Source organism: Poeciliopsis prolifica, unplaced genomic scaffold (genome assembly GCF_027474105.1).
Source record: "Poeciliopsis prolifica strain line A6 unplaced genomic scaffold, Auburn_PproV2 SCAFFOLD023, whole genome shotgun sequence".
Taxonomy (NCBI): domain Eukaryota; kingdom Metazoa; phylum Chordata; class Actinopteri; order Cyprinodontiformes; family Poeciliidae; genus Poeciliopsis; species Poeciliopsis prolifica.
The window spans coordinates 2,234,376-2,257,500 of record NW_026562398.1 but is presented as its reverse complement, the minus strand read 5'-3'; the positions used below and the strand labels follow the sequence as shown (position 1 = coordinate 2,257,500).

The following is a 23,125-nucleotide window of genomic DNA, read 5'->3' as shown; positions in this document are numbered from 1 at the left end:
AAGACAGCCATGACATTATGTTTTATACAAGTGTATGTAAACTTTTGACCACAACTGTATATGCATATGTTGTATGAAACAACTAAACACTTTAAATACCTGCATATTTTATTGCAGATGTATGATCACAGAAAAAAAATTACATGACAGAAGTTTGATTTTGTGTTTGTTTAGTACTTTTGGTGTCGATTTGCACAGGTGAATTAATATTCGGCAGCTTTACATGTTCGCTGCTGCAAAGTATCTACATTAATCTCATCTGAACAAAACACATGATTACAGTATAAATCTCATTTTTAGCAAACTCCACAGGTTGCAATTTGTGATATTTTGACAAAAAATAATTTTTTCTAGTATGTCTTCGAAAATGCTGATAAACTATATGATGTGGCTAAAACAGTTTAGCAAATTACGGTGGGTAAGTTCTTCCAAAGAACATTTAAGTGTGGCAAAAAAAGTAAAACCTTCTTCGGGTAAATTTACATTGCATATTGAGCCCGCTGCTGTTGCATAATTGTGGTTTCCTCATTCTTTAGCTTAGTTTACCTGCTAACTAAGCCGTCTTTGGCTTTTTTAATAGAAACACAAGGTGGATCTGTTTCATAAACTGCGCCATGTGATGAACGAGCTCATTGACCTGCGTCGGCAGCTCATCCAGGGCCACCTCGCTCAGGACCAGACTCGCGAGATCAAGAGGCACATCACCGTACGGCTGGACTGGGGAAATGAGTGAGTAATAATTTAACCACGGTGTTTAATCAAGTGAGTGGCAAATTGACGGCATCCTCGACTGTAAACATTTGTTTCTAGTTGTTGGCTCCAGTAGAATCAGTTTTTGTATTTTGGCAGCGGGGTGATGTACAGCGCTGGATGTGGGTGTACGTCGGTACCTCACTGATGGAATTTTATGGTCATTTAGAAGATCAGTGACTCTGAAGCTGCTTATAGTCAATGCAAATCCGCCCGCAGGAACTTTACAGTCATCATCTTCAATCTCCAGCTGAGCTTTCTCAGGGATCTGTAAGAGAAAAAAAGATATGAGGGATTCAGCTCAGGAGCATTAGTTTGAATAAGATTGTACATTAATACATTCTTTTGTCCAACTGAAGTGCCTGGAAGAGCAGAAAAAGGCACAAAGTCTGTGATGTGTCAAACTTTGCTTGTGGCATTGCTGAAGTATGCAATGAGCAGGGATACGAGAATAGTTAAGGTCTGATTTTATGGTTAAAAAGGGTCATATCTACATAGATATTATTTAAGCCTTTGAAGCCACAGGAACGTGCTCATTTCAGAAAATTCATTATACTGTATAAACTTAGACTGTATGTGAATGTTAATGCACCACTAAATTTACATACTGTTCCAGGTTTATTTCCATGAAGTCTTAAGTTGTTCGCTTCACCAGATGCTACAGGCCACTTCTGGGATGTTAGTCGAGCTTTTACTGTAAAGGAGGGACGAACACACAATTAGCCAGTTTGTCACAATGGCATGCCTGATCAGTGAACATATTCTCTAACACCTAAAATGTGCTTTTTTTTCTCTCTCTCTCTCTCTTTGTTTCTCCCCCCCCCATTGATTATTTTCCATCAGGCATCTCGGCCTGGACCTCGTTCCCAGAAAAGAGTTTGAAATGGTGGATCCAGATCAGATCAGTGTGTCGGAGTTATACAAACTGGTAAAAATGATTATTTATCTTTCACATGTTTCAGATACATGTCTTCTTCTTGGACTGTGAAATGATGGTAAAGTGTCCCTGCAGCTTGCATTAAGTGTATTTATAGCAATGACTAAGTGACTAGCACACTATGAGCTCTTGTACCGACAGTGTACCTTTGTGCTATTGCACCACTGGGATTTTCAGACAGGAAAGTGTTGTTGGATGTGTAGGGATGTGTGAATGTACTGATTATCAAATCATCCATAAGAAGATGACTCAAAAACAAAACTAAAAAAGAAACAGAGAATGAGAGAGAACGATTTTGGTGTCGGAGCCATCTCATGTTCTGTCAGCTTGTCCCTTTAATGCATGCATGTGATTCTCGCAAGTTTGATGGTTTGCTATGAATGCAAACATAATGCAAAGTGACAGCTATAGGAAAGCCAACACATAAACCATTTTTAAACATAAATTACATAATTTCCAAGCTAACAGCTGCTTGAGAAGCACGCTTCTAAAATAAATAACGTCTGAAATGTAGTTTGGTTGTAGCGATGTGGGACTTCCAAACCTATACACAAACAGGGAGAGAGAGAAGACTTACTGAAGCAGATCCAATTTTAGAAACATTACTGCACAGATGTTATGAAATCTAATGTAATTCTGCTGGAGACAGTTATCTAGGAGGGAGATTCTTTCTGGTCAGTAGCTGCATCTCCATATGCTGGTGAAAACATTGTCCAACTGCCCTGCAGCCTTCCATTATCCCATTGCCATGTTTCTCAGCTTTACACGCAGTATGTTTGTGCACTAAATGCTCTGTGCAGAAACAACAGTGTAGCTGCTTGTTGCCAGAAAGCCTCCTGACTCTGTGATGAAAGTGAGCTTGTCTTTGGCAGGGCACAAGGCTTTGGCGGCTCTTCGGATATGGGTGTTCTCTCAGGCTGCCGAGTAGAGAGCGCTTTGCCTGTTAGTGTATGTGTGGGGGCGATGCCGGCTTTGTCCTATTCCCCTGCCCACATGCTCACGTTTCGCCTCGTGTGGGCTTCTCTTTGCTCTGCAGGAACACTAGTGTAGCCGTTGTGCAGCAAACGTAGGTGAAATCTTGTCAGATTTGAAGAATCGAGAGAGGCATCATCAGGCCCTTATAGTGCTTCTGAGGCTGCTGTAATGTAAATAAGTTCAGGGCTGTGTGGGATGTGTAAAAACTGAATAGAGGGATCTAACACTTCTTTCCTTTGAAATGTACTCTTTTTAGCATGTATCCAGCAGACACTGTGGTCAGCAAAGCACAAACCAGGTACAGTTGTTTTAACGCTCTTTATTTATCAAATTATCACACTTTTTATCCTCTTCATCTCTTCTCAACTCCCATTTTAAATCTGTTTCCCTAAAGAATATGTAACAAAAGAATATCTATATCACTTCTAGACTTCAGTTTTGGTTTCCCTGCAGTATATTACTGGTGGCCTCTGAGTTACTCAGACCAAAGGGTGAGGGTATTGATTCCCACTGGGATCACATATGCCCCAGTTCATGCCCCCAACTGTGAATAGTTTGTCCACTAAATTTTTCTGGTGTGTGAGCATTTTGTGGCAATATGCAGCATTGTGATCTCAGTTTTCCGTTTTTGCTGCACGTTTTGTGTCCGCAAATGAAACATGGTGCAGTATTTTAACCTGTTATGTCTTAAATCTACCTTAAACTGTGAAACGAAAGTAAAATTAAGAAAGCTTTATTGTTTATGATTGTTATTGTTTATAAAATCAAAGTAATACAGACAACAAAACTAGAGATGCACCAGTCAGTCTTGTCTATCAATTTTCAACTTTAATCTGTTTAAATTTTCTTTTTAAGTTCTGTATGCATGCAAAGATATGTTTCATTTTAGTTAATAAATGTAACAAATACTGATGATAAAAAGTAAAAATAGATGCTCCAGGTTCTTTTTTGCAAAATGCTAATTCGCTGGACATGATCTCCAGTTTTCTTTAAGGCTTAACCTGCAAAGTCTGATTTTTTGTCCATTTGATTTTCTTTCTTGAGCTTGAATGGGAAGCATCATCTTCTTACATATTTCACACTGCAGCAAATACAATTTGAACCCCAGAAAAGTCAAGATGTCACAGCTTTTTTGGGCATTTTTAAAATCACTTTGATGTAAGCATTACGTCTATATTACATGACATATATCACACATACTGTGCCAATACAGAATCAACGCAAGAACTCACCCCAGGATGCCAAAAGCTCAGAACGATGTCAGTATGTTATGTCATACTATATGTATGAATCTCAATGCGTAAAAACTTGACAAAACAGTTTGCTTAACAAAAGCAATGCATTCTTCAAAAACATAACAGGGCTTATCGTTGCACAATATGATCTTTTTCCCATATTTAGACCCACATCTGTCAGTTGTGTTCTTTAAGAAGTACAAACTAACTTGTAAAATGAAAAGACTGCCTGATTGTCACCACTTATTCATCAAAGCACGTTTTTTCTAACCTCCATGTGGTTTTTGCTGATCTCAAATCAAAGCGAACCAAAGAACAAGGAGTTTGATGATGCATTTACAAACCATATGAGGTTGAATTTTTCCGTTTTTCTGCATTTATTTAACAGAAATAAAGAGACTGATTGTTCCATCAGGAAAAGCTGATCAAGAAAAAAACTTTCTGACTGATTGGTGCATCGCAGCTCAAAGAAGTTCTGAATCAGAGCATTATCATGTTTCCATGAGTGGCTGCTTAATTAAATAACTAATTTGGGTAAAACTCAGTTTACAGTACGGAAGAAAAAGACATATTTGTTTATTTCATCATATAAAAAGGACAAATGTTTGACTGTCTTTGGCATAAACTTGACTTGTTAGCGGTCACTTTCCTCTTAATTACAAGGGTGACAGCATGAGGCAGCGTCATGGCGATGGTTGTCGCATCCCTGTGTCACACCACCTCTTCATCAATCTGAAGAGCTTCACCTACAACAGCATCAGTGAAGATGCAGATGTCTTCTTCTCTCTATATGACTCTCGTGAAGCCAAACAAATCAGGTACACATTCCAATCCCAGTGCTAATAGAGCAGCCTCCAATGGTCCCACAGTACACACTGTATGTGTGCATAAGCTGACAGACACAGTTAGACACACACACACTGTCTCAGTCCAGCAGATTGACTTAGGCACTTTGTGGCTGACAGACTCTCTGAAACTGTGAACTGGCTTCTCTTGCAGTGAGAAGTTCATGGTGAAACTGAATAAAAATGGAGGACCAAAGAATCCAGAGAAGGTTGATCGCCTTTGTGCACTCTTTACGGTGAGAAACTTTTTATTTTGACATTTGATAAACTCGTGAAAATGTTCACAGGCCTCAAAATTGATCATATTTTGTCATAACATATTTACATGCCATATTGTTTTCCATCCAAAAGGTGGCTGAGGAGATAAGTGAACATGTTTAGTTTGGGCCTCCAGGCCAGTAGAGGGCCTCTGAGCTCTTAATGTTTTAGACAATGTGTATCTCAGAATTTTGAGTTAAAGTTAGAAAGAATGAGCACATTTTGACTTTAAGTTAACATTAACTTGTACAGCCTGTTGAAAACACCGTCCACTGGGTATGACTACAATGTCAAATGAGTAGGTGGGAAATAACCCAATCCCTAAAATACTAACTTTGACTGTCGAAACATGTTGCTATACAGTCTATGTAGGGAATTCATTCTTGGTCTACTTGTTAAATCTATAGATGATATTTGCAGGTGGGTCCTCCAAATCATATTCTGCTGAGGATTCTGCCCTGTCAACATTGAGCCGGCTCCTGCGTTAGTCACATAAAATGTATTGAAGTTTGTTTTTGTAATGTGATTAAATATGAGAAGTTCAAGGAATATTTTTCCATTTCTTGTTTTACATAATCCAATGTATTATTTTATTTTTCCTCCATAGGACCTAAGCAGTAAAGACTTGAAGAGAGACCTGTATATTGTTGCACATGTAATAAGAACTGGTAAATCCAACGAACAACATCACTTTCTGAAGGATTAAGATCTTGTCGTATTCCTCTCAGGCACCGTCTCCTTGTTTTGTTTCCAGGTCGTATGCTGCTGAATGACTCAAAGAAAGGCCCGCCACATGTCCAGTACAGACGACCTTATGGATGTGCCGTGCTTGCCATGAGCGATGTTTTCCACACCATTACAGACCTCAAAGAGGAGAAGGACTTTGTACTCAAAGTTTACACGTGAGTATGCAGCTAAAGCTGCTTGTCTGCTTTTATTTTTCTCTTATATCCCTGATGAAAATGTTGTTCCTCTCAAGTTTTTTTGGCTCACTTTGCAGTTTGGCTGTGTGTCCTTTTGGAAATAAAAGTTATAAACTCTCCACAGTAATTAATGCATAAATGTGGATATTTTTTGTGTGTGAAAGCCTGTTTCTTCAGTGTTGGTGTTGGTGCTGGTGTGTTTTGACCGGAATGATAATGAAGTGTCCTTTGGAAAATCAATAGCTCCTCGCCCTGGGTTGGATATAGGGCACCTGGCATGTTGTGAATCTGGCTTCTGCTGTTAGACTTCGCCACAGATAGCTGTTCCTTTCCAAGAAAGTGGAGGAGGGAGATAGAGAGGAAGAGGCAAAGAGATGGAACAGGATGACAGAAAGATAATTGAGCAAAGTTAGAGGACAAAGCATCATAACACCAAGCTCAGCATATTTTCTCATCAGCCAACAGCTTAAATGTCTCCTTGTTGCCTCCTCTGTGGGTCAGAGGTCGTTCACGCACTTATTCCATTTAGTTGGATTAGGACAACACCACAGCTCCGCATGAAAGAAAGATTTCTTGAACAGAGAGCTTATGTCTTTATTGGATTTCTCCAGCAACATGAAGAGATCCTCCTTTTAAAAAAGTAAGCAGTGATTCAGTGCTGCTGCCTCCAAACTGTCGGCTCCTATAAGACTCCAGTCTGTGCATTTCCTCGTGCCTTTCCCAGGGGCCTTTGGGCCCTCAGTAATGAAAAAGGCTGGTAGAGAGCTGGCTGTCAGGTTTGCTTAGTGAGCTGTGCATTTGGGCTAATGTGCTGCTTGATAGTGACTCCCCCTGCTGCTACCTTTTCTCCAAGAGGAAATCTGCTGTGGGACGCCTGCTGTTCATGTGGTCCCCATGCACACAGTCCTAAAACCTCCATCTGGATTTAGAAGTGGGTGAGCTGTAAACAGCCCTGTCCGACTCTTTTTCTCCCCAGTTGCAACAACGAAAATGAGTGGTACCAGGTCCACGAGAACATCATCCGGAAGTCCAACACCAAGTACTCAGCTCCCAGCACCAATTATGGTAAATGTGTTTTCTGATCACAAACCTTCTAGGTTATTGTTAGGAAACACTTCTTGACTCACCACTTATGTACTATACACATTTTTCGATCTATAGGTTTAGTCTTAGATTATCACACTGTAAAAATACAGAAGAGATTAATATTAATTTAAATATGATTGTCATATTTATGGAGAAAAAACTGAATTTATACATTTGTGAAACTGTAGATCTTTTATTTTATTACCACCACCCTGACACGTACCACTGTAATAGTTAGAAAAACAACTGTCTTAATTAAAACAACTAGTTTGCTGACATAGCGGCTAGTTGATTACCAGCCAAGTATTGACATCTAAAAACATTAAATCATAAAGTTTATGTAGGAGATGGACACAGTCGAGCTTTTTGAAGCCAGTGTAAGAGTTCGTTGACCCTATGCCCTTTCTAATTACCAGCAGGGGATTATTCTGCTGGTAGAAAAATGCATTGGCATGACTTTAAATCACAAACTAACTTAATAATATAAATAGTTGTGCCTAGGTTTATTATTTGCTCTATATTACCATTTTTTTTATATGTGTTATTAGTTTTCCCATTTAGAGTAAAAGTGGTAATAAAAAATTGGTTTCCTAGGAATTACCATGTGTGCATCATGGAGACTATTTGGGATCAGTTGCAAATATTCAATGACTTCAAATTTTAATTCATATTTATAATTAAATTCCTTCTAAGTCAAATGAAAATTTGAAATTATATCCAAGAATAAATTCAAATTCACATGCCTGCTGATCCTTTTCACAACCTGAACACGACCCCAGACTTTCACAGGACTCAACTTCAACTTTAAGCAAAGAAAAAACACACACTCTTAATTCAAGGTCAAAAAACTTAATTCTGATTTTAGATTTGGATTTCCAATTTTATGAATTATACATAAATTTAAATTTCAATTAACATTAAATGTCAAATTCCAATGATATTTCTGAATTCCAAAATTACATTCAAATTGAAATTTAAGGTGCAGCGTGATGGTTTTGATTCTACATATTTTTTTCAACTACAACTTATATAATATCTCTCAGCATATAATTCAATGTAACTGTACATTAAACAGATCGACTTGTGTAAAATGCCAGTCTTAAATGTCCTTGATTGATTCATTGATGAATATTAAAAATGCTGTTTCTAAAACAAGGAATTTTAAAATGTTTTACTAAAATTATGACTCAAACTAAACAAGAATATGGCAATAATTGATAATTACTTAACATTTACCTCCCTCTCTTTGTTCTGGCTCTGATTGCATCTCTATGGCCATGTCTTCTCTACCCTGACTGATGTCCTTTAAAAATCCCACCTCTTTCTTCTTTTCTGTTCTTGCTTTATCTTTCTCATTTTTTTTTTTTACTTTCTTATCTTTATTTTTCCTCTTTGCTCAACCCTCCTATTCACCCTCCCACATCCACATGTGGCCACTAAACCCCCCTGCTGCCACTTTCTGCAGGCCTCATCATTTCGCTGCAGCTGCTGCGGGGTGAGCTGGAGCAGATCAGACGGGAGAACCAGGCTGTGTTCAACAGGGCGTTGGCACTCACACGCAAACTGGGTTTCCCAGATGTCATCTTGCCAGGTAAAGAGGCAAAGAGCAGTTGGGGGTAGTGAGGGGGAGCCCAAAGGCCAGATGGCTCAGAGGAAAGAAAGGAGTGGAAGGTCACAGATGCTGGTAAACAGGAAGCACTTGAATGTCGAAGTGAATAGAGCAGGAGAGATGTGAGACAGAATTGGGAGGAAACAGCAGGAAACAGAGGTCTGCAGAGAGGAACGCATAATTGGAAACGGTAACTTATACTGTTTGGTTAAGATTTATGGAGATTTTGTTCTAACAATGCATGAGATTAAAATCTATAGGTCAGCTGCTAAGCTTATTTACAGAGCTGTGAAAAAGTATTTGATCCCCAAACCAAGCGATTGGTTGTTATAACAACTGTCTTCAGGTCTTTACAATAAATCTTTCATAAGGCCCAGACCACTATACAACCACCACTATGTTAGACTGTAGATATGATATTCTAAGCTCTTTTTCCTGCTGTTGTCTCCCTTTCTCTCTCAACTCCTTGCTCTATTAGCTTCCTCCAACAATGTTTTTTTTGAAGTGCTGTGCCAGATACAAATTTTTTAAAATGTTACACTTTCCTTGTTTTGTCAGTCGACGTAATAAAATTTCCAAAGGTCATCACAATATTTTTTGGGGGGTAAATATTAGACAGAGACAAAGCCATGTTTTCAACTGCGTTGCAGATGTTCTAAGGTTATAAAATTATTTCGGCCTTTAACCTCTCTTATGGAGGGCATTTTTGTACTGTCTTCTCCTTATTGTTGAGTCATGAACATTGACCTTAAATAACTGGAGCAACTGCAGCCTCGAGTGCTTCAGATGTTCTTAGTTATTTTGTGATGTCCTGGATCAGTTGTCAATGTCGGTAGGTCAAACACTCGTGGGAAGGCTCACCTCTTTTCTCTTATTAAAATACTAGCCTTTGTATCTTCCAGCCTACATAACATTGTTATCCTTTCCAGACTGATAGTCATTCATGACATTGTCATCTTTTCTTGATGTTCTTTAGATTGGGGCATGATGTGCTGTTGTTTTTAGATATTTTAGCCTACTTCATGTTGTCAGACAAGTTCTATTTAGGTGAGTAGTCATGCCTGAGTGTGGCTTGTGAAACTGGACCTCGCTTAAAAAAAATGTGGTCTATCACAGTCAGTTGATGATGTAACATGGGTAAACTAACATTGATGTTTTCAACTGCGTTGCAGATGTTCTAAGGTTATAAAATTATTTCGGTCATCCAAAACATGTGTGACCAATAAACAAAACCAAAGAAAATCTGTAAAGAGGACCAAAGGACACCAGTCCCCAAGCTGAAAGACAGTGAGGCTTCATTTTTATTTCAGGATACAACATTCGTTCACTGTGTAGTTCTTTGTTTCTACTGACCATCTATAATTTGTTCCTCTCCTCGCCACTCCAGCTTCTCTCTGCTTCACTTGAAATACCTCCCCAATATCTCTCCTTGTGAGTCATCTGTCCCAAAGGAAATGACTTGGATATAAATAACAGTAATCTGATTTTATAAACAACAGCAATATCTTTCTCCAGTGTTGCCTCTGATGTTTGTCTCAATAAACACTGACCTTACAAAAGGTGCTGAGACAGTCATGAGTCTGTGCGTGCTTCAACTCAGCAGGGCCATGTTGAATTAAAAAGAACAGTGGCATAGAATGTAATTCACAAAGATCATTTATTTATGTTGACCACACAGAGTTCGTGTGTGGAGCAGATGAAGGAGAAATTTTCACGGTCCACATTTTTTTTTGGAAAGGTTCTACTTCCTTAATGTAGTTTAAATCTAGTTTACTTTTTAATTACATCTTCTTTTTTTTTAACAGCAGTTGTAGCTTCCTCTGGAGCTATAAGAGGCTAAACATTATGGGATGAATGTGTAAAATCAGTGCTGTTGCCTTTAAATAAAGCATCTCCAAACTTTAATTGCCTCAGGTGATATACGCAATGACCTGTACCTGACCCTGGAACGAGGAGAGTTTGAGAGGGGTGGCAAGAGTGTCCAGAAGAACATTGAAGTCACCCTGTATGTTCTCTACGCTGACGGGGACACGCTCAAAGTATGACACACACGTGCATCACTTCTCATGTCCCATATCATCAGTACATGAGTAAGAGTGAGCTTGACCTTCTTCCCATGCTTCTTTTCCCTCTGCAGGACTGCATCAGCTTGGGCACCGGCGAGCCGAACACCTCAGAGTATCGCTCGTTCGTTCTTTACCACAACAACAGTCCTCGCTGGAGCGAGATGGTCAAGCTGCCCATCCCTATCGACCGTTTCAGGGGGTCCCACCTTCGCTTTGAGTTCAGACACTGTTCAAGTGAGTCACAGCTGCAGCTCTGTCACAATCAAACCTTCTGAAAAAGCAAAATTGGTGCTATCCAAATGTGCACATGAAGCATGACATCATGTTCTTCTTTTCAGCTAAAGACAAAGGAGAGAAAAAATTGTTTGGTTTTGCCTTCACTCCTCTGATGAGAGAGGATGGGACCACACTCTCAGATGAGGTCCATGAGCTGTATGTGTACAAGGTAGGGTAATGCCATAACGCTCACATTGGATGTATATTTAGCTTGAATGAACTTGTGTCGTCTTCACATCTTATACTTTTTAAATTACACTTTGTAAAGGAAAATAGAAACTTTAAAAAAAAAATCAACTTCAGATCTTTTCTGCTCTTCCCTGTATGAACTCAACAGCCATGTATGACTGATCCAAAAATATCTAACAACAAGCTTGGCCTAGGCTTGTTGTCTGTCATTTTCTTGTGTTATCCCTTCTTCCCTTGTGTAGTTTGATCTCTCTCAACTCTGGACACTTTGTTCTGATACTAAAGAAGGCTCAGAGAGTCAGGGCAGGTGCTAACATGCTACAGTGTATGTATTGTAGCTCTAAGAAGTGGTTCAAAAAAATGCTTAAGCAAAAAATAAATAATTCTATAACTATAGTAGTTGCTGTGTAATTACTATCACTATGAGTATTCAAGTGATATGTACGATTAGGTAATAAATAATTCCAGTTTGTTTTGTTTGTTTTTTGGAATCCTAGATGATAAATATTTAAACGGTGCACTTACTAGAAAATGTGTGCATTGCTCTTTTTGCAGTTAGTCTGTGGCATCTCACATGCGATTCACATTTGAGTTGCATGTGAGTGCAAAACCACAGAACCTGTTACTTAATAACTGCTAGAAGCAAAGACTGCTTCTATTTCTGAATTAATAATAAAGTACAGGTTCTTGGTCTATTGAGTGTAAGTATTCTTTGCACTCTTTCAGTGCGTGCATGTATTAGGATTTTAGATAAATGTCTGTTGCTTTCTTAAAATATTAATTCTTTATTCAATTCATGTTTGCAATGTATTTCAATGTCACATTTCAAATTACTTTCAATTTCTTAGTTTTTCACTGGCACACTATTAATACTACTACTTGTAGCGTACTATGAATTTGACTTACAAGCAACTATGAAGCACATAAATAAACCAAAACATTCAGAGCTCTGATTCACGAAGTTCCTATAAAGGTAATTTTGCAGTGAAATTTCTCCCATTTTTCTGAACTTGAGCAATCCTTTTCCATGTCCGTCCTTCATTAGTGTGATGAAAATGCCACATTCAGTAACCAGGGCCTGTACCTGAGCCTCCCCTGCTGCAAGGAGGACTTCAACAGCTGCCCCAACCTGCCAGCCAACCTGCCTTTCCAGAGGAGCCCTAAAGAAACATTCTGGGTCTCTACCATCCTCTGCTCCACAAAACTCACTCAAAACGGTAATTTATCAGCTAACACACCCGTCCTCTATATTCCATTCTTGATTCAACTCAGCAAATGTTGGTTTACTTTAATTTTTAGTGGATCTCCTGGCTCTTCTGAACTGGAAGGCCCATCCAGACAGGGTGTTGGACATCCTGGGTCGACTGCGACAGATCAGCGGAGAGGAGATTGTGAAGGTCATCACACCATTATTTCTGAGATAATGAGGAATTCTTTATATCGCAATTCTCGCCATCACTGGCGTTCTTAGTAAACATGGTACAGCCTCGAGAAACACGTTTGTCTGCTTTACTGTCAAATAATCTTAAATAGAAAAAAAAAAATCATCAAACTTTTGAGTACAGTGGAAAATTGTACATGAAATAAAATTCATTACATCAAATTATTGACATTATTGCTATTTATGTTTTGAAATCTCATTTTGTCAATAGAAGAGCGCTTAGATTAATCTTTAGCATTTTTCAAGAAAGTAATCATTCACCTTTTTCTTTGCACAATCTCTCTCAATCATGCAAAGATTTTATCTCATACTCCTTTCTCTTCAGCTCCGCTCACAGGTTTTCTATGAGATTTATATCTGGGGGCTGTGAAGCCTATTGAAGAAAGTTAATTTTGTGCCCAGTGAACCATTTGTGATCTGAAGTGGCCATATGATTTAGATCCTAACCCACCTGAAAGACCCAGTGAAGACCCATTTCCAGTTTTCAAGTAGAGTCGACCACATCTTTATGTAAAAAGTGGTCTAACCCTCCAGCAGCCTTCGCGTGACACTCAGAGAGAGAGCGGGGAAGACAGCGGGGAAGCAGGGGGCTTGTCCCGTCGGACTGTCAATTTCCAAAACCACACAAAAAAATCTTGTAAAAACACACACAGGGTCAGTACGACAAATGGCTATGAGAACATTAACATTCAATGATTACTGATTGGAAACTCACAGACACTGATGGGATTAAACAAAGTGTTTTCTACATCTTTCAGGAAATGCGGTTAAGGCAGCTGTTAGGTCATATTATAATTTCAGAATAAATGAAAATATGTTACGTTTTTAACCAAAGGGGCTAAAATTTTTTTTAGGTTCTTTTGATTCTGTTTTAGATCATGCCACAGTTGTTTTGACATTATCATTTGTTTCCCATCACAGTTCCTGAGAGATGTCCTGGATACACTTTTCTGTCTTTTAGACGACAACACGGATAAATACGGACCCCTTGTTTTCCAGTCTCTGGTAGGGGCATTCAAAGAACGCAGCTGCGCTCACATATTAAATCATGTCTTGTGACTTTTCTGCAGAGGAAATGGGATGTAGCATGTGTATCTGTGTGCTCAGGTGTTCATCATTAACCTGCTCAGGGACAGCCGGTTCTACCACTTCAGACCAGTAATAGACTCCTACATCCAAAACCACTTTGCCGGGGCTTTGGCGTACAAGTAAAGCAAATCTGACCCTATTCTTCTCTTAATGTGCAGCTTGTTTGAAACTCTTTTTTTTCACTTATGATATTTCTGAAGTTTCTTAACTCCAGCTAATTTGTCTGCAGAGAATTGATTCGATGTCTGAAGTGGTACATGGACCGCTCGGCTGAGGTAGTCCGACAGGACCACATACAGGAAGCGATGAGGGTAAAGTATCACACTCACTTCCTCCTTCTTCTGCTCTGGCTCCTTCAGCGGGGATTAATTAGCTCCGAAAGAGGAAATGGTCAAACAGAAACAGAGCTGATAAGAAGTAATGCAACACCACAGGAGGAACTCGGGAGTAAATTCCCTGCACAATTTATTTGAAAGGAAGTCATTATGAAACTCTGCGGGTATTGATGGGAAGAGTGTGGCCTTTTCATGTGGCCTTTGTGACAAGATAATGGTAAAAGATATTTCACCGCACTGCCTGATTGCAATCATTTCTTTCATATATTGATTTTTAACCTTAAACTGATTTGGTGGTCAGGCCTGTTTCTTCTGCCAGGGAACTAAAAGTATGAGATGACATGTATCTGATTATCTGATTGTTTGTCTCCATCTGTATCCTGCACTTAATGACCTCAGGCACTGGAGTATCTGTTCAAGTTCATAGTCCAGTCTCGCATCCTGTACTCGAGGGCCACCTGTGGGATGGAGGAGGAGCAGTTCAGGGCCAGCATCCAGGAGCTTTTCCAGTCAATCCGATTTGTCCTGAGTCTGGACAGCCGCAGCTCAGAGAATCTTGTCTTCACACAGGTTAGACAGATCCTGTCAAACATTTTTACTGTTTGGGGTTCAGAATACACACCGTACAATTGTATAACAGCTTCGGAGGTGACAATATTATCACAAGCACAGTGGTACATTTCAAGTGTTGGCATTTCATGTTTCTGACTGATTTATCATTGAGTATTGCAAATAGAAACATATTCTTATGGAGGTTGCTTTATTCATAACAGCATCCAAATTGTCCAGATTAATTGGTCTATCATTCCTCTTGACTGTGATTCTGATCTGAAAACATGACTTCGGATCACTGAACAATAGTGAAATTTCTCTTCTTAGCGCAGGTACAGTGTTTCTGACTTTGTCTCTAGTTCAGGAGTGGTTTGACATGAGGATGGTGACAAATGTGTTATACTTTTTCCTTCCAGTCAATTTTCCTAAAAGATTTAGTAAAACAGCAACTTATTATCAGTGGCATGTTGTTGCTTAACCTTTTTGTAAAGGATCTTAATGACTGTGAAGGAAGCACACTTCTCCATTATTATGTTGACCACAACATGACATTTATGTTTAAATGCTTTTTAATTATATTCTAGTAAACTTTAATTTTTTTAATTAGCTTAAAACCCTAATCAGCACTTGAAGTATATCACTCTATATGTAATATGTCATAATTTTTTCCCCCTTCTCTATCATTAATGATCTTTTCAGTGATGTTCTAACTTCACAAAAAGTCCTATTCCTCTTTTGCCCGTTGTTATTTTGGAATGTATTTCATTTGATTTTGTTCTTGTTATGAAATTATCTTTGTTAATGTATGTTTTGTCATATTAGTGTAGGTTTAATTTTAATTTTATTTATTATTTTAACTGAGGCTTTACTGTTGCTCCATCCATGGCTTGATCCTGGACATTTTAACCAGCTGCATGCTTTTCTGTGGTCATAATTCTTGACTCTCCTCCTTTCCAGTAAGTTACAGCGCCCCCCTGTGTTGGATCCACAATGCAGCAGATGGTGTGAAGCCATCAGCTCTCTCCAACAGGATGTTTATTGTTCAGAAACTGGTTTTAATTTAAACTATATGTATAAACTACAGTTTTGGCTTTTATTGACGAAAAGCCATGTAGAATCAGCAGCAATCTGCTTGTTTTTCTTTTTTAAGTATTATAATGTTGCTGTATATTTTATAACTTTTTAAATGTTTAGTGTCATTGCTAGGGTGTTCATGCAGACACTTTTTCATGTAAATTATTTCTTTGTGTCCTTTCCTTCCATAGGCAGCACTGTTGAACAGTTTTCCAGACATCTTCGATGAGCTGCTTCAGATGTTCACCGTTCAGGAGGTAGCTGAATATGTCAGGGGCACACTAGGGAGCATGCCCAGCACAGTGGACATTGGTCAGTCCATGGACGTGGTCAAGCTTCAGTCGATTGCTCGTACAGTTGAAAGCCGACTTTTCTTCTTTCCTGGTGAGACAAACATGAAGGATTTTGGATCTCTTTTTTTACCCCACAATAATCTTGTTTTTCACCTCATCTCTGCTTGCTTTTGCCCCATGCTTGTTGCCTCAGAGTCCCGGAGTATTCTGCTGCCAGTCGTCCTGCATCACATCCACCTACATCTGCGCCAGCAGAGGGAGCTGCTCATTTGTTCTGGGATCTTGAGCAGCATCTTTTCAATAATCAAGACCAGCTCCATGGTGCAGTACTCTTTACTAAGTTCAAAATTACAGGGTTACTTAGTTCTGCTCAGTTTAGTATTCCAGTATGTGAAAGTGTAGAAAACTATTGGACTTTATTTGAAGATTTTCCAGGTCCAAATAATTACGACACATTAAAACAGAGACAAGAAACCCTTTTTTATTTCCATACTCTACTTTTTATCCTACTGTCTTAATCTGCTCTTCTTCCTTCCTTCCTTTCTTCCTCCTTTCCTTCCTTCATTTCCATTTGTGGTACTAAATTGAATACGTAGTTCATGCAGATATAGTTTTCAAAGAATCTGCAGTCAGAACGATCATGTTGCATTTATCTGACCTTTACGTCATCTGATTACATTTACAAATAGACTTCTCTACAGAAGTTGACACAAAAGGCCATTGCTATTAGCAATACTTTTATTTTTTCTCAGCTTCTTCCCTCTTTTCATGATCTTGTGACAATACCGTTGGCTCCCGTTGCTCAACAGCTTTAAAATCAATCCACAGATGGATGAAATTAATCAATCCATCATTACTTTCATAAACAGTGCATTGCTGTATGACATCTCTGTTCTTCTTTTGGGTTGCTTTGGGGGTCAAAGCAGAAGAGTGATTACAGTTGCAATAAATTACTAGTCTGATTGTCCCCCACCCCCAAAAAAGGGATTTCAGCAAAAAATCGGAACTGACACTAAACCATACGCCATACTTAAATATTTGATCAATCACATACTTCATGGTGGCTTAAAGTTTTCCTTGTCTTCTTTTAATTTGTCTGTCTTCTCAGGAGTCCTCTGTTCAGGAAGAAGTGGAAATGATGGTGGAGAGCCTTCTGGATGTGCTGTTGCAGACTCTGCTGTCCATCATGAGCAAATCTCATTCTGTGGAGACATCCAGAGGACAACGCTGTCCCCAGTGCACCGCAGAGATAACGGTAAGCCTTCACTCGATCTGCCCCTTTGAAGGATGATAACAAAACTCTGCAAACTTTAGTCATTATTTTGAGCAGGTTTATTTATGTGTTTTTGTACTTGTTCTTCTCTCTGCAGGGGGAGTATGTTTCCTGCCTCCTTTCTCTCCTCAGACAGATGACAGAGATCCACTTCCACCATCTTCTCAACAGTTTCCATAGCAAGGAGGAACTAAAGGTGAGAGAGTCTAAAAGTCTGATAACGTCTTTGCTCAGTTCTCAGTTTCAGTCCTGAGCTGACATCAGGGAAAGTTTGGACTAAACAGATTTTTGTTGCATCTTTTCCTGCAGGAGTTTCTGTTGAAGATTTTCTGTGTTTTTCGAAACCTGATGAAGCTGACTATCTTCCCCAGAGACTGGAGCGTCATGCGTCTTCTAACCAGCCAGTAAGTCTGCTTCTTTGCTTTTGTTATACGGTTTTTATCCTGCAGATGGTGAGTGAACAAAGCCAGCTCTCTAATCCAGGGACTCATCTGAAGGTGATGCTTGTGTTGCAAGTTTTTAAATTCACTTTTTGGCAGCGGGCTAGTTTTTACTTTACACTGTGTTGTATTTCTGCAGCATCATCGTAGTGACGACTCAGTTTCTGTCTCCGGCGCTGCACAAAAACTTCTCTGAGGGAGATTTTGATTTCAAGGTGTGTCTGTGCATTTGCAAACGATGAAAACCCACAACTTTATAAAACCACTAGATATTTTTATGCTTTTTATGTAATCATTTAAATGGTATTACTTTCTAATTATGTGGATTTCTCTTTGTATTTTAGGTGTGGAACTCCTTTTTCAGCCTCACTGTCCTCTACATTAACCAACCCAGTCTACAGCTGGAAGCACTCCCTCCTGCCAAGAGAAAGAAAACCCTGGACAAGTAAAAGCCTTTCTTAAATTCTAAAAATAAACATGTGCATTTTTTATTTTAATTTTTTTTTATCAGATAAGTGTATCTTATTACTCACTTCTAAATCTTTTCCTTTTGTAGGCATGGGGATTTGAGAGTCATAATGGCATATGAGCTCTTCAGCATGTGGCAGAAATTAGGTGCGTCATCAATAATAATTTCAGTGAAGCATTTGCACAATATTGCAAATTTATTATGCTTTATTTTAATATTTTGCTTCCAAAGTTAGGCTTAATCACAAATGCGGAGCAAAATTTCTTCCTGTTTTTTTAGTTTTCACTTCATGTTAAAATAGGAGTCACTCAGTGGTTACAAAAGGCTAATACATTTTAAGATTGAAGCTGTTTCCTGTCAACACATAGAAATATGACTATCAGAGAAACTTTAAGCAGCATATTTAGGTCTTTTGTTTGCAGCAGTCTTTGACAACAGCAAACTTTAAGACAAATTCTTTAGGAGCTTTCACGTTGCTTCACAACAATGTGAAGCAATCCAAAGTCATTTTCTCTTTTCTTATTTGGTGCTTTTGTTCTCCACCTATTTACATATTTAATTAAGTGTACCCATATTGTACTACATTCTGTTATAGGTACAGAGAAATTATAACATTAAGGGATTTTCAAAACCCCTTAAAGATCTAAGGATGACTATAAGTTTAAAAAGTCTTGAAGCCTCATAAATGTTTTTTAAGGAAATTCAATTGGGCTTAAATCACCATTGTGTGCGTATCCTGGATATGTTCAACAGAGTTGTTCAACAAACACTTCTGTCTGTATCAATCTATTTCATCTAGGTGACAACAAGCCGCACTTCATCCCAGGAATGATGGGACCCTTCCTTGGTGTCACCTTAGTTCCTCAGACCGAGGTCCGGAATATTATGATCCCAATTTTTCATGATATGATGGACTGGGAGCAAAGGAAAAATGGCAATTTCAAACAGGTTAGTATAAAATTCATTTGTTATAAAATCCAGAATGTGTGCCTCATCCTCATAGCTCTTGGTCACAAAATGCGCTTGTTCCTGGACGTTCATACCTCCAGGTGGAGGCAGAGCTGATGGATAAGCTGGACAGCATGGTGTCAGATGGGAAAGGCGATGACAACCACAGAGAGCTCTTCAGCTTGTTGTGAGTTTCAAACAAATCCTTACTGAGACCATGAAGGAAATATTCTGTTTCTTTAAGAGCTTGCAAATTGTTTCCCTGTCGTTTTTCCATCACAACAGAACACAGCTGTTTGGCCCTTATCCAAGGTGAAGAATAATCTTTGCACGTACAAAAGCTGAAAGATGGTGGTATTTGCTTCCTGTACTTAATATCTGTGGTCAATGTGTGTTTTCCTCCAGCTTGCTGGAGAAGATTGAGCAGGAGACATGGAGGGAAACTGGAATCTCATTTGTGACATCAGTCACAAGACTTGTTGAGAGAATACTTGATTATAGGTATGCTAAAGTAAAGTTGTGTGCTACACTGATGTTGTTTTCAGGGCTTTAAAAAGTGAACTTGTACTTTCAGGGACTGCATGAAAGGGGACGAGATGGAGAACAAGAAGATCGGTGGTTCAGTCAACCTTATGGTGAGACATTCGTTACACTTTTGGTCTTATGCGATCATTCTGTAACAGGGAAAACATGACCTACTTTATATTTTTTGTTCTATTGCAACATCAGAACTTCTACAAATCAGAGGTGAACAAGGAGGACATGTACATCCGCTACATCCACAAACTATGTGACCTGCATCTTCAGGCAGAGGATTTCACAGGTAACTTTCAGACTGCAAGTATGTTTTTGTCACATGGTTCGGTATGACTCAACGCTCACTTTGATACTGGTAGGACCTTTTAGCAGCTAATTTTTAAAGTACAACTGCATTATTTCATTTTGATTGAAAGCGAACTCTGCTTTATTGACCCTAAAAATATTGTGTCTGTTGATATCAAAAGCACAACGGACGTAGCGTTCCTATTACACACAAAGGGAAAGTGAGTAATGTCTAAGTCAAGTTTCAAATTGCAGCATTCAATGTATGACATTTACATTGGACAAACTTGAGCAGTGCTACTGAAACAGTGGTGCTAATCCTAATTTTAACAGCTCCTTACAAGTGTGGATTTTTACTATAGTAGTGAAAAACATGAACTTACTGATGGGAAACAACATCCTTTTGGAAATGAACTGTTGCATCAAACTGAGAGATAAAGAAAGAAATATTAATAAATGATTATAAAACGCACAATTCTAATTATGACCTTTGACACTTAATAGCATGGCCAAAAACAAAAGCAAAATAAAGTAAAATAAAAACATTCTAAGATAGGTGTAACTTTCTTCACTCGAACTTGGGTATCGGATACATTTCTTTCTTTTTTTTGTCTTTCTTCGTCTTGTTTTTTTGTTTTTTGTCTGTTTCTCTCTCTCTCTCTTTATCTGTTTTTCCTCTCTCTCTTTATGCGAAAGGAAGATGGGTTGTCAAATTTGAAATCCTGGTTTAAAGTGCCCATTTTATTATTTGCTCCCACGCAGATGAACACATTAATAGATAGGAGACTTCCAACCTTAAAAATCAAACAAGAGTACAGAGACTCCCTTGATTAAATTCATGGTCTAAATGTCAGGTAGATAATTATGTGCTTCTGGCATTTACTCTTTCATTCTTGGATTTATTATTTATTATTACTTCTTAGAAAAAGATTTACTGTGCATTTTGTATTTTATAATTCCCCTTTCAGTCCTGTAAGCAGGAAATCATTGGAACTTTGCAGCTTATTTGCAACAGGTTGAGTAAGTGGCATTAAAGAGTGTTACTCACAAACTGTTGCTGCTTCATTATGTATAAGTATCCATACAAGTCATTAAAGACACATTGATCTGTTACACAGCTCAAATATTATCCACACTATATATACTTGTTGACAAATATAACATTATGACTGTGAATTAATTGACGCGTATTTTGTGAAATGAAGTCATAATGAATTTTGTAATTTTTTCCTATTTATTTTCTGGAATTAACACATTTATATGTAAAGAATAGTAATTAACTATAAACAGTGCAGTTTGCATTATTTTTCTCTACTACAATTAAATAAATTTGTCCTTGACAGTTGCAAAGGGAGCCATTAAAAGGCAGGCATCTCAAATTATAAAGACTAAAAAGAATCTGCTGGTAATCAGATTGACTGGCCCAGAACAGTGTCCAGCAATTTGGAAACTCAAAAATACTATTTCCTATGTTTTGAAAATTCAACAGGCTCATATCAAGAGGGATTTCAGCAGATAACAGGGAGGACCGAACATAATATATTCAATCAGGTCTGGAAATGATGGCAGCCTGTTGGAAATGTCAGATTGAATGTAAAAATGCAAATTCCTCGAAGAAATTAGATAAAGCTTTTCTGATCCCAGTTCATATAATAACAGTGAATTAGACTAGTAAGTTAAACATTTGCATATATCAGTATAGCAACCAATATATTTATTTTACCTGTTGCTATTTTTTAATCTATTGTAACATTTAGAGCACAAAAATTGACTAACTGTTATAAGTTTTGTTATTTTTGATTTTTTTAGACTGTACGATAGTTTTAATTGATTTAAAAAAAAATAAAAATAAACCCCTGTTTGTACGGCAAGCCCTCTCTCACACAAATGGCATGACAGCCTATTTGTTCTGATAAAAAAAGCCATAAGTGCTCACCCAATAAGAAAGAAGTTGTGAATCCTGTTGTCTTTAATCAGCTGAAATTTATGTTGGCAGGTCAATTCTTACCAGAAGCATCCACAAAATTCTGATTGCTCCATTCCTCCCAGAGATGTTGCTCTTCCTCCTTGCTTTTGCCTCTGTTAGTCGTGGCTCTGCTGACTTGATTTTGCTGCAATCTGCACTTCTCAACTTCACTCTAATGGCGTGTGCTTTTACCTTGTGACTCTAAAGCTGTTCCAGGGTGCCTTACTTGATGTGTCAACACACTAAATGACACTCTTGCAATTTTCCTCATGACTGGGCCTGATTTTCTTTTTCTGTGTCACTGCTTGAAACACACATCGAGGGGTCCAGGGCACAAACACATGGTGAACAGTAAGGAACACAATAGTGGGGGATGGGAGATATTCCCTTAAGTGAACAGTGTGTGTCATGGAGGGTGGCTGACAAAATACATTCAAGGCTTGTAACACAACAGCAATGGATTATTTATAGTAAGTTATATTTTTTATGACTGTGTATTTTATGCATTGAACCAATGACAAAGGCAAATCACAGACTCTCACTCCATACTGAAACAACATGAGGGCTCTTAATCAACTTGACACCACATGAGCAATTTTAAGCTGATTCTAACATAAAACATTTTGAATGTTTACTCTTTCGAACAGATGGCATTTAATCTTGTAATTCACCAGAATAGAAACATTGGTGGACACTTTTTTTTTCTTTTTTCTATGAGATGCTGATCTACAGAATAGGCACTCACGCTCTTAGATTAAAAATAGATCTTCGGTTCTAATTTAAGCACAAGCAGTTTTGTTGTGTTGAAACAGCTGAACAGGCCTCCTCCCACCCGGGCGGCTGAAGGGAAAGCTTCAATTGTGTGCCTTGATTGGTTCATTCAGATATTTTCTACAAGTAATGGGGGCAAATGTTTATTTTTAGAGACACCAAATTATGTCTAGTTTCATCTTTCAAGCCCTTAGTGTGTGCATAGATGAATGTTAACCAAGATCTGGCAGCACAGATGTACAACACAGATGTACAACACAGATGTACAGTGTTGTTTTTACTATTGCTTTGTTTGAAGCATGAAGGTTCTTGGTTCATATCTAAGCTTTTCAGGCTAAAGTTTGCACATTATCATTGAATCTTTCTGACTTTAATGTACTGGTTTCTTCATGTTAGGTGTTCATAGAAGCAAAAAGAAGCTTTTAAGACACAGATAATGTGCATTTAGTGCACTGCTACATGACATATAAAGAGATGTAACAAAGGTACATAAATATAAATAA

General features: G+C 38.3%; 1 protein-coding gene across 4 annotated transcripts in view; it reads left to right on the top strand.

The window, feature by feature from the left end:
* The window catches only part of LOC129370315 (dedicator of cytokinesis protein 3-like), a 54,317-nt gene that overhangs the window by 18,652 nt on the left and 12,540 nt on the right, over nucleotides 1–23,125 (top strand). For all 4 annotated transcript variants that reach the window (XM_055046220.1, XM_055046219.1, XM_055046218.1 and 1 more), the window contains exons 6-37: nucleotides 581–729; nucleotides 1,594–1,678; nucleotides 2,919–2,960; nucleotides 4,561–4,715; nucleotides 4,897–4,978; nucleotides 5,608–5,668; nucleotides 5,755–5,902; nucleotides 6,900–6,988; nucleotides 8,475–8,600; nucleotides 10,533–10,657; nucleotides 10,756–10,918; nucleotides 11,023–11,129; nucleotides 12,195–12,366; nucleotides 12,449–12,546; nucleotides 13,512–13,595; nucleotides 13,698–13,798; nucleotides 13,909–13,990; nucleotides 14,414–14,584; nucleotides 15,832–16,024; nucleotides 16,127–16,254; nucleotides 17,042–17,188; nucleotides 17,304–17,402; nucleotides 17,516–17,610; nucleotides 17,786–17,861; nucleotides 17,991–18,091; nucleotides 18,203–18,261; nucleotides 18,915–19,063; nucleotides 19,165–19,250; nucleotides 19,349–19,375; nucleotides 19,469–19,564; nucleotides 19,638–19,698; nucleotides 19,793–19,886. In XM_055046220.1, coding sequence (XP_054902195.1) covers nucleotides 581–729; nucleotides 1,594–1,678; nucleotides 2,919–2,960; nucleotides 4,561–4,715; nucleotides 4,897–4,978; nucleotides 5,608–5,668; nucleotides 5,755–5,902; nucleotides 6,900–6,988; nucleotides 8,475–8,600; nucleotides 10,533–10,657; nucleotides 10,756–10,918; nucleotides 11,023–11,129; nucleotides 12,195–12,366; nucleotides 12,449–12,546; nucleotides 13,512–13,595; nucleotides 13,698–13,798; nucleotides 13,909–13,990; nucleotides 14,414–14,584; nucleotides 15,832–16,024; nucleotides 16,127–16,254; nucleotides 17,042–17,188; nucleotides 17,304–17,402; nucleotides 17,516–17,610; nucleotides 17,786–17,861; nucleotides 17,991–18,091; nucleotides 18,203–18,261; nucleotides 18,915–19,063; nucleotides 19,165–19,250; nucleotides 19,349–19,375; nucleotides 19,469–19,564; nucleotides 19,638–19,698; nucleotides 19,793–19,886 — 3,451 coding nt within the window. The remainder of the gene's footprint in view (nucleotides 1–580; nucleotides 730–1,593; nucleotides 1,679–2,918; nucleotides 2,961–4,560; nucleotides 4,716–4,896; nucleotides 4,979–5,607; nucleotides 5,669–5,754; nucleotides 5,903–6,899; nucleotides 6,989–8,474; nucleotides 8,601–10,532; nucleotides 10,658–10,755; nucleotides 10,919–11,022; nucleotides 11,130–12,194; nucleotides 12,367–12,448; nucleotides 12,547–13,511; nucleotides 13,596–13,697; nucleotides 13,799–13,908; nucleotides 13,991–14,413; nucleotides 14,585–15,831; nucleotides 16,025–16,126; nucleotides 16,255–17,041; nucleotides 17,189–17,303; nucleotides 17,403–17,515; nucleotides 17,611–17,785; nucleotides 17,862–17,990; nucleotides 18,092–18,202; nucleotides 18,262–18,914; nucleotides 19,064–19,164; nucleotides 19,251–19,348; nucleotides 19,376–19,468; nucleotides 19,565–19,637; nucleotides 19,699–19,792; nucleotides 19,887–23,125) is intronic.